Source organism: Coturnix japonica, chromosome 5 (genome assembly GCF_001577835.2).
Source record: "Coturnix japonica isolate 7356 chromosome 5, Coturnix japonica 2.1, whole genome shotgun sequence".
NCBI lineage: Eukaryota > Metazoa > Chordata > Aves > Galliformes > Phasianidae > Coturnix > Coturnix japonica.
The window spans coordinates 2738929-2750628 of record NC_029520.1 but is presented as its reverse complement, the minus strand read 5'-3'; the positions used below and the strand labels follow the sequence as shown (position 1 = coordinate 2750628).

The 11700-nt window shown below is 37.7% G+C and overlaps 1 protein-coding gene across 4 annotated transcripts in view; it reads right to left on the bottom strand.

The window, feature by feature from the left end:
- The window catches only part of ANO3 (anoctamin 3), a 127583-nt gene that overhangs the window by 31160 nt on the left and 84723 nt on the right, over positions 1-11700 (bottom strand). For all 4 annotated transcript variants that reach the window (XM_032444968.1, XM_015863407.2, XM_032444967.1 and 1 more), the window contains 6 exons: positions 10768-10899; positions 9321-9427; positions 7895-7950; positions 5753-5874; positions 4764-4898; positions 508-604 (listed from right to left, as the gene is read on the bottom strand). In XM_032444968.1, the coding sequence (XP_032300859.1) occupies positions 508-604; positions 4764-4898; positions 5753-5874; positions 7895-7950; positions 9321-9427; positions 10768-10899 (649 nt within the window). The remainder of the gene's footprint in view (positions 1-507; positions 605-4763; positions 4899-5752; positions 5875-7894; positions 7951-9320; positions 9428-10767; positions 10900-11700) is intronic.

Genomic DNA, 11700 nt, shown 5'->3' with positions numbered 1-11700 from the left:
GAAAGCGCTGCACATATATAGAAGTACTCATGATCAGCTAAGTTTGAAGGACAGCTTCTAGTAGCAAAATATTTAGTTGCATTAATTCTTTGCATTAGTTTGATGAGGTAGAGTACATTATAGAGAAGATAATCCTGGGAAATGTTCAAGAAATCCTTTTGAAGAGCAGAAATATAGTTACCAAGTAAGCAAGGAAAAGAGAACAATAAAATACAGAGGAAAGTAGAAATAAATTTGCAAGATTATTACTAGTTTTTTTCTAATTTGGGGGAATTTATCCATTTATGAAAATAATTACTTGGGAAGAAAATGTTATCAGAAAGTAAAGCAGTTTTAGAATCATCTCTGAATACTTCAGATTATTCCATTCCTAAGAGCACAGAGGCTAAAAACTCCTCTATATAACAACACAATCTGTAATCTTTGCTGCAACAAAGGCTGCAGTTACACAGTAAAAGTGGGCCTTTAGACAAAAACATTCAAGATAGCAGTAAACTATATAATTACCTTGGCATATATGCAGCTTTCATTGAGCTTTTGTAGCGTGCAATTGCGTTCACACATAGGGCACATGATGGTTTCATTTGCCTCGCAGATCTCTTTGCTTTAGTGTAAGATAGGAAAATAAAGGTTATTAAAAGGCTTTCAGCATCCTCAAGATTTTCTGAGGCGACATCATTTGTGGTCTCTGTTAGTTAACAGCATGCCTAACCACAAAACTGACTCAAAATAAATAAAAAGGCATTAAAAGCTTTATCTCAGGCCAGTAACGTTAAAACTGTGGGCCCTATAGTTGACATAATGTCTTTGGGCATCATGCTATGCTTCTTGCATATATATATACACATATACATATGCATATATATTTATATATATTATTAATTAACATTGTGCTTTCACTTCTTTGTCTCATAAAATCTGAATTAACACTTCTAATACTATATGGAGGATTATGTTTATTTCCAAATGAGTGCTCAGTGTCCTGCATTCTATACCTTGAGTTACAGCCTTGGTTTGTTTTGCATAACGTGGATTTCACCAGATTATGTTGCCAGTAATAGCCATGCTGTCTTGTATATCTGGCCAAATTATAACAGTGATAATTAAAGATCTACATAAAGGTGCCCAAAGCAACCTTTAAAGCCATCAGATTTAGTTTGTATGACACGCAATAGCTTGATATCTTACTTGAGGATAAAGATGAGCAACACATGCTCCATGAAACGTGCTTAAAAGAAAGAACCCAAATGAAAGGACTTGTAAAGGTCTATTAAAGCCCTTCTCACAACAACCACACTCTTCCCAGTTCAGCTCAGGAAGGGTAAATGGATCAAAATATATTTAAAAGTGTATGAATCCAAACATACAGGCTCACTTCCTGCTTTTTTATTCCTTCATGTCTGAGCTTTTAAAATATAATCCAAATATTCTGGAAACAACTGTGGAGCTCTTGTTGCTGTTGTTTGGGTGTTTTTCACTCTGAGAATTTCTCTCTTCATTGCATTCATTTAACAGCCAAATCCTGGAAGTATTGATTGACATAACAGCCAAAGCACCCAGGGAGACTGCATTGCCAACAAGGCTGAATGCAACCTCATACAAGAAAAAGAACATCCCAAATCTCTTATAATAAAACCGCACATCTGTGGAGAAAAATATGTTTCTAAACATGGGGCAAACACACACAAATGCTTATAACAGCATAGCATAGTTCCTGATATGGCACAGTGTGTTGGGAGTTTTGTCTTCCCATTTTATTGTTTCACCTTCTTTCTTCACGCTCAACCACTGCGTGATTCAATCTGATTTGAAAGCTTTCCTAAAATTAGATCAGAAGAAACAAGGGATCCTCTGTAACAAGGGGCAAAAGGCATTGTGAGAGGGGTACCTGCCTGGTAAAAGAAAAATGAATGCCACCAGAAGGGAGCAAATGTGCTCAGTTTCAAACTTGCCTGTGGCAGCCAAGGATGAAATACACACCTTCTCTCCATTTTAGGACTGAAGGTCTTTGGCTGTGACCATTCAGATATGAAAGCCTCTGATTATTGCTGCACAAAACCTCAGGCTGGCATCCCAATCGGCTTTTGATTCTGTGGCAATGCAGCACGTGTAACGTACCTAATCTTTCGGCAGAGAAAGATGGCCTTTTTCTACCTGCAGCCACTAGAGGGAGGCTCATGATAGCTACCTTCAAAGCCAGCTTCATAATCCTGAGAGGCAAATGGACAGTACTGAAAAGCATGCTGCTTCAGAAATAATTCCATCAGTTGCAAGCTCAAGTTTTGCGGACAGATGAAAGCCATTATTTTTCCCCATATAATTCATAATACTGTAAATCAACACCTACTAACATCTACTCTTTCATAATTACAGACATTAAGAGGATGATTCTCAGTTCCACATGAAAATATAATACCGGATCTGGGGTAATCTGGTTGTGAGGATGCTGTCATAATACCTGGCACTAAGCCTAAATTCCTAATTGTAACTGGGTTTCCTATGCATAGGCTTGGTCAGAGTAACATACCTGGCTCTGTCTCTTCCTGATGGCTGATGCACATTGTGTTTGCATAATTCCACGTCTGTAGAGCTCAAAATCAAATGGCATATTTTACAACTGCTGTGCTAATGTAGTGGTCTCAGAATACAGTGACAATAAGAACATTTAGGTTGCATACTCTATCTGCCTTCTTACAGATGGATGGCTCCCATCTGCTCTATAGCAATCAACTGTCTGACTAACCCCCACTGCCCTATTCCAGGTTAAGCAAGACAATAAGGCAAGGAGAAGCACCTGCCCAGTAAAATTAGAAGGGACCTCTGAAAGTCATGAGGTCCAGTCCCCCTGTTCAAGTAGGAACACTCAGAGCGGATGACAGAGGTGACACAGAAAAGATCCATGTGCATTTTATCAAGTATACCAACTTGAGTTAGGTAAGCTCTGCTCTTAAATCTACATCTCACAGCACGCCTTACTGATCTGTTTACAGCAATGCACAAAGATGACGCTACTGTGTCACGACAAGTCAAAGTGAATGCACAAATTCACGCTCCACAAAACAAAGATGACTTGCCCAGAATGAACACATCCAGACTACAAATGTTTGGGGGCTGCACAGAACACACGACACATGTTAAACCTATACAATAGATTACCTAAATTTCAGGCTTTAGCTATTAGAAAAGAGTCCAGAGGCCTTGGTGGGACTCAGCTCTCTGTGTAGCCCAACATTACACTGAAGATTCCCAGTGTGGAACCTGAGACAACCAACCTCCATGAACTTTCCTGTTTCATTTGCAGCTGCTCCACAGCAGCCAAGGAAAAAAAAAACCAAAAACAAAACCAAGATTGGAAAACAGGAAGGCTGGCATACCTCTGCCTATCTGAGAATCATACCCCAAAAATTCTACGACCAAATAACTGTCTCTCCTATAGATGTACTCAACTGGAGACATGTATTCAAGGCAGAAGCAGCACATAACACTTGCACAAGCATATAACACCTCTAAGTTTGGATGTATATAATCAATTCATTTAAACTCTGAGACATTCTGTTGTGGTTTTTTGTAGTTGTTTTCTGCATTTCCTCTTGGGGAATGTCAGTGTTACAACTTCTAGTGCCTGGAATATCAAGTTATACCCTGAGAACAACAGATAGTGACAAGATCCCACTTGCTTTAACTGTGCCATGGAAAAGGTGAAGAATCCCAGTCCGATTCTTCTAATACTTACGCAGAAGAACAGGATGATCCTCTATTTGCTTTTCACTACATCTGGTGCATTTCACATACATCTATTGTTCAAAACAACCCTAATACAAAGAAAGATAGCATAATTTCCTGGCTGGTATGCTTACTTCATTTTATTTAATGCATTCTGAGGTTGTAAAGTCTCTCTGGAGTTTTGTGTAAAACAGAATGCCTTAATTACAGCACTGCGGAGCATATTAACTCACTGTGAAAGAGAAAACAAAGACAATTCCACACAGAGCTGTCAAATACTCCTGCTCCAAATCCAGGAAACATCCCCCATGAAATCTGATTCTACTGTGCATACTGCCTAAGCATCTAAACTAGTTGGAGCAGCAGCTATGATTACTGTAACAGCAGCAGTATGATCACTAATAACTTCATTACAGACGATAATCTGTAATAATGGCATTTCCTCTTGAAACAGGTTCCTGAAAATATAATCAGCACTCAAGTCTAACACTCTCATCACTATTTCTAAACTGACATAAACCACTCGCAGAGCAAAATCACAACAGTGGGGAGCTTGGAAATGAGGTGCCTTTCACACAGTTGCAATGCCCTCGAACAGTTTACATCAACTAATTTGACACTAAGATTTGGAGGGGAAAAAATATACATACAAGTTGAAACGTACAACTGTACTAAACTACAGCCAAAGGTAAAATGGAAGGAAAACTAAAGAACATGTTGCTATTTTTCACCCATTAGCTTTGACTGGAATGATAACCATTGCAGTGCACATGACATTAGAAGCTACATTTCTTTCATTTCTTGCAGGTGGGATGGAAATCATTGCAGACACAGTGGTAAGAGTGCTTGCTGTAAATGCTCTGCATCCACCTTGATGCAAAACAGATATACAAAGTGGATACACTTGCTTGAAGAATCCAGTGTTGAATTTGGTTATTATTACAATATCTGAAAAGCATTTAAAAGTAAAATGACCTAACTTGTGCCAGGCTGTTCTTTGCTTTCAACAGGCTGTTCTATGTTTTCAATTGGGATTTTACCTTACTTGGCTGGAATCCATCGTAAACAGTCCATAAAGGAAAACAAAGAGTCCAACCAGGGCAGCAGGAATCAGCATTCCAGTGTACCATCCCAGCCAGGCAAAATACAGTCCAATTTTTTCACCAAAATATCGCCTGCATGAAAAGGACATTTTCTCAAATTAAAACTTGCAGTAACCTCTGCCTTCACAATCAGCGCAGCAACACAGACAAGGAATCACCATTACAAGCTTATAGTAAATACTGTTGTCAGTTCACCAACATGCTTTAATTTAGGCTAGCACAAAACTGGAGTCATGCTAACCATAGACTTATTAGGACATGTATTTTATAAGGGTACAATTGAAGTATTCTGCAGTTTTCAGTTCCTCCCAGTGACTTACTGACACCCATTTCAATGCTGTAAAATGAAGGAGACTTTATTCACGCACAAAATACAGACTTATATACACACAGCTTCTAGAAAGCAACTCTGTAGGTTTGCATTACTTAAGTATTCTACTCTAATTTATGACAAGCAGTCACATAATATGATGTATTTCAAACTATTAACCAAGAAAACACTGAGACTGAAAAGACAAGCTGAAGATTCAGCTTTAAATCTTCAAAGCTTGGATATCAGTTGCTGTAAGAGAGAGCAGTGAACAGGAAACGAGAAATAAGCACATGCTTAGTTCCACAGCCTTCAATGCAACAATTATGTGTGCAATGACTATGACTGTCAGATCAGGAGTGAAAACTGTCAGAAAGGAAAAAATGATTCAATTTGAAACAATGTCTTGTTGAGGAAAGTTTGAAATCAATTAAATCAATTAATGGCCTGGCACTTTTGTGACCACCCAAATGAAGCAATTTAGAGAATTCAACTTTTACCTGATAGTAATAAATTTTACAGAAAGAGGAAGAAGAATTAACAGTTTAGCAGAATAGAGCATTGTTTCCAGGCTCTCTGTATCACAGAAACAAGCTACTTTTAAAAGTACTAATACCTGATTAAATCCAGAGGTTGGTACTTGTACCACATTCCCCACCGTGCCCAACGCTCATACAAGAGGTGTCTGTGATTCTGAGCTCCGTGTGTTTTGATGGGATGTCTGCTTTTGTGGCTTCCCTGAAAAAAAACAACAACAACAAAAAAACCCAAATACTCACAAAGAAATGAAAACATGTTACCAGACACTGTGAGAAATGAATACATCCCTTCTATATCTAAATCTAATTTTAAATGAAGATTTTACTGCTTTTAATCGAGAGATGCCAATTTGTCATGGACAACTCCAGGAAATGTCACCTGCTAGTATGTAAACTCACAGCAAGAGAGACAGTTAAATATACTTCTCAAACAACCAGCTTCTTGAAGGAGTAATGACAACATCATACTAGAATAAGACTATCAAGAACTACTCAGCTCTATATTGCTTCAGGAACTATGTTTCAATTTCATTACTCTGTGCTCATTTGGATGCCTTCACTCATTCCAACTATTCAAAAAACTCTCATGAAATACTTTATGGAACCTGTTTTTGCCTTTCCTAAATAAAAGAAACACAGAAAATTCTGGTAGGTCAGCTAGAGTCTTCTGTCCTAAATAATATCATCGGAAATATCTAACTCCCATTAAAAAGTATAGGACACTGTAGGAAATGCATACTACATCAAGGCTGAGAAGATAGAAACAACAGAAGTGGCATTACTTTGAAGTCTACACAGGAGTCTCTGAAGCATCAACACACAGATTTGCTAGACTCATCCTAAAGCAAATTGCTTATCTTTGTCATTTTATGTCCATTTTAAGGCGCAATATCTTTATTGGTTTCCTCCCTACCCCAAGAATGTCCTTTCATTGAGCAACACTAACTTATGGTAAATAAATGTTTCATCAAACAACTCACAGTTAAATCACACTGTGGGAAGAAAAGGGAGACACTCTTGAACCTGATAGACTCAAGTATTTTTAGTCATTACAATTTTTAATAAGTAATTTGAAACCTTGAGAATTGCTCACAATTGAAATAGCACTATTTGTTGGAATCTGCTATCTGGTTTAAGAATGACTTAAAAACTATGCTTTGCATTAAAATCAGCAAAGCACAGAAAAAATGCCAGCACAGAGCAGTCCATGCAACAACTAGAAATCCCTAAGGACAGAGCACCGGCTGATTTTCCGTCATCTGAAAGAATGAGTGCAATGTATAAAGCATTACCCAGTGCTGTACATGTCAAATATTTTATTTTCCTGCTTCTTTTTGCACTGCTTATCCATAGCAAGTCCCACAGTGATCCCACTGGGACCAAATTTTCACTCTCGTTTATTGCTGTGATTAAAAAAATAAAGGAAGAAAAAAGTGGGGTGTTTAACCTCTATCCTTAGCACCAGTTAAGCTGCTTTCAAGGTAAGAGTGGCTTAAAAAGATGACTTCATTAAACTGACTCTGAAACTCAAATCATCGCTTGCATATATTTTTCTTTGTTATGTCACAAATTGGCTATGAGAGCTTGGATCTGGTAGCAACAGAAAACTACAGAGCTTTATCAGGTAGTACGACTAACCTTTGCCTACAGTAATGCCCTACTGAAGTGTTAACAATGATACTCAATTATTTCTCTAAAATACTCCTTCTCTGTATTGCCTGTATTTAATCATTACTACAATATCAAAAAACACCCTCAGCAATGTCTAGAGCCAGACTTTGGTCCTTTGAAACACAAGATAATGTCACAGCATTCAGCCCAATTAACCACAATGCTCACAGCTGCAATTACCATGCTACAGATAGGCATTTACGATGACCTACGATGTGTGGGTTGCTTCTTTCCTTTCAAAACATAAAGACAAGTTTTCCATTTATCTCACATCTCTGCAGACTTCAGTAGGCTTTAATCTACTGAAGAAGATACTGTCAAGTGCAAATTATCCAGGAAACTAAGGTCTAAAATGGAAATAAATAAGCAGTTTCCCTACATTTGATCTACTGCACAGCCCATTAGGAAAAGAAGGGTTTGTAAATGGTGGCAGCTAAGGAAAAAAACCTCAGTGTTAATTTAAGAGCTATTAACAACATTATTACTTCAAAATATTAGTGCAAGTTTTAATCAAAATGTAAATACAAATACAAAATTAATGAGGTTACCTCATGTGGTGGAAATGCTGCTTCATATGTTCCATTGTTTAGTAACCTATTAATACCTACAAAGAAAGAAATGTGACAGTTCCAATGTCATTTTTTAACATAGATTTGGCTTTAAAAACTGAGAATCTTCATGTTACAAAAGGAGAATGCAGCTTCCTATTAGGTACTCAGGATGCTGGTATAAACAGGAAAATCACCAGCTGGAGGGTCTTAGGATTCCCCAGGCTCTCTGGCTCTGTCTAACTACAGCATTCTGAAGGTCAGCATCTGCAACTTTACTTTCATGGTTGGGTGCCTGTGCCAGATCAAGTGTGAGAAGATGGTCACACTCTTGTATTAATCAGAGCACAGGATACAGATCTTACGGGTGATCAGATAATCTGGTGTGCACGCAGTGAGAGGCATGCAGAGAACATCCTGTTACTTTTAAATGTGAACCAGCTGAAGGAGTTTGTGTCAGATCAGAGTTCTGCTAGAGCATTCTGGATAAACTCCTAGAGTCCTCCTAAAACCAGGTTTATTCTACTACTAAAGTGCAGTATGAAAAATAAGGCATAAATAACCTTAATAAGGGTATGATCCTAATAACCTAATAATCCTAATAACCTAATAAACCTAATAACCTTAACGATAAAAAGTTTCGGTACCTGTGAGGGCATATCTGTGTAGCCAGGTTGACCTTACAAGTAAATTCTCATGACATATTTCTGATTTATCCATTCAAACAAAGAAATTACACTAAATACAAGATGAAACCTGTCACCATCACCGTCAATAGCATTTGACTCCATCCCTCAGTTTCTATAATTTTCTTACCACTACTTTTCTCCCAGAAACTCAAGCAACAATGTTTTGTAATTGCTATCATCTTTAGACGTACACATCTATGTAAAATTCTTAATTCCTACAGACAAAACAGAAGATCATACATATATACTCTCTTATATGCAAATGAAGATGAGTAACTGGACTTTCTGAAATATACCACTGTAATAAGAGTGTTGGCCAAAACTGGATTTAGCCTTTAAGACAGTTGTCTCTGAACTGCATGGAGACATCAGATAATTCAAGTGTAGTTCTGATCAATTCTGCTGCACTGGGACTGCTGGGTAGTAGCAGTCTTAGAAGACTCTTGTCAGCTTTCTGAGGTCTAAGTTATCTCTCTTGTGGCTCTTGATCACATGAAGCTATCATAATCTCTCCAATTTATTTAAGAAATGTGTATTTAGGTGAAAACAATTCCCTATATTCACATAGTTATTCCACAGAACAATTGTATGCAATGTACATCCAACTGTTTTACTGGCTGAATAAAGATTTCAAGGGATAGCGAAATTAAGTTTTAATCCACTAAACAGTTTTTCAAGCAAGCACAGATATAAAATTTTCATAGCTTCAGGCTAAGAAAAAAATACAGCATTCTCACCCATTTTGGATTTTCCATCTTCGTACTTGGTTCTCTGCAGCATGTGATGGACAATTCTACTTCTTGTGGAGTTGCTGAAGAAGCTGTCCTTGTTGTTTATGGTAAAACTATTGAAATAATGGATGTCTTTTAATACCCAAAACAGTGAATAGGCGCTGAAATGTAGCTGCTGAATATGTTCTCTCTTACAGTGATATATTGTAGCTTCACACTTTGAATAGAATAGATACAAAATTGTACATTCCTAAAGCACCTTCTCAGACTCCCCGAAACTGTCATTTGCACAGATTGTTGGGAAAACAGAATGAGTAAAATATATATATTTTCCCCAAACTGTCCTACTGCCCAGGTAATTTTCATTCTGGATATGCATTTGAAAAGACAACAAGAAAAAACACTCTTCAGAAGTAGTGATCATTCTGAAATTCATGACTACTACCACTGCCATTCAGGGAGAAATTATTATTGTCTCCAGGCACTGGATGCTTAAGGAGCAGCTCCACAACTTCCTTCCCTCAGAGAATCCTAAGATAGAGCCAAATAACGCAAATAGCCTTTCCCAGATGGCTCGGGATTCTGAATGCCAGAAATCTGACATGCAGGAGCTTTTCCCTTCTCAGCTGTGCCAAAGGTGACACTATTGCAGTTCATCACATCCTCTGAGCTGCTGGAAAACTGCACCACAAAGAAGTGGCTCACCTGATGCAACATAATTCATTGCTAAACAAACCTGAGATAATAATGCAATTATTCTGCCTTCCTAGGGTGAAGTCAGTCTGCCTGCACATAGCTTCTTTAATGAGAAGATAAAAACCTATTCATCCTAACTTAAGGTTTTCCTTCATATGAACTTCCCTCTCCTAAATAAGCATCACAAAACAGCTTTAAAATAAACAGCTAGAATTTCAAGACTCGTATTGTTTTGTTGCTTTAGAAAACTATAACACAGTTAAACTAATTCAAAGGAGCATGATAATGGTGATCACGTACAGGTTTGCTTTGGAATATATATGTTCTCGCACAGACAACAGCATTTTAAAAATGGACAGCTGACAATGTATTTAGCCCATTTCCAGGTGTTCCCAGTTTCAACAGCTGTCTCAGGCTTTGCCTAAGTAAATCATATAATCAAGGTAAGCAAATTTGAACAAGTATTTGCATTCTGTAATGTAATGGAAAAACAAACAAACCAACTTCTAAACCAAAAAGGTGGCAGACATTTTTCAGTCAACCTTTTGCCTGTAGTAGTAGTAGCTGTAAATATCAGATAACAAGTAACAGCAGATTTCGTGATTTAAGAGTAAATTCCATAGAAAATACCAGACGTGGCACTGGGTATTTGCCAGTGGCCATCTGTTAATGGCTGCCTCCATGGGACTTGCTAAGCAGAGAGGATGTAGAAAACCCTTCTGGTCAGTGGAACTGTGTTGCCAGTTCCAACACTTACTGGTGGATGCGTGCACGGCTAAAGGGTGCTGTGTAGCAATCTGTTTCCTCAAGATCTGGTAGGGCCTCCTTATCAAGCTTCATTGGATTTCTGGGCAACCAGCTTTTCAGCTCTCTCATATTCCTCTGCAAACTAAGACAATAACAAATGTCAATTGGCACGTTCTTACCCACTTGCTATTTCTATATCCATCATTGAACATTCACGGACGTCATAACATGAAAATGAAATGAATGCAATGAAAAGTGGTAATTCCCCGACTTTACCTTCGGAAACAGTATAGTGATATAACAAATGAAGCAAAAGCCATACTACCTGTAATTCTCTAGAAGTTGCCATTGTAACTTCTAGAGAATTCTAGCACAGAACATATTTTTATTATTATTTCTGATTAGATCATATACTGGTAAATGAAAGGCTTTCTTCCACTGGTATTCTGTCTAAACAGTATCACAGGTCAGTGTCTATTGATGGAATAATACACTGCAGTGTAGTTTATTTTCAAGCAAATGCTGAAATTTATCTTCTTATTCCTCTAATTTTACACACCCTGTTGGCCTGCATTTTTCTTATCCTGAACTGCAATAAAATGTGGGCATTTAAGGAGTAGATCGCATTACAGAATGATACCAGAATCACATGAGAGATACTGGAAAAAAGAAAGAAATAAAGGATTTTTAGTTAATATTTCCCCCATCCTATTTTTCAGTGCGATGTGGGCCTTAGTCAATGACAACGTGTGCATGACATATAAAGAAAGAGAGCCACAAAAATTGTAATGATGTAAGTACATGATTTTTGTTGGAGATAAATATGGAATTGCCTGCGTTAAGCAGAAACACCCTTCTCCTTTTCCTAATTAAAATGAACACACAAGAAATTGTGCTCAGGCAGCCAAGACACCGTTGTGGAAATGTCACCCTTCTAATCCAC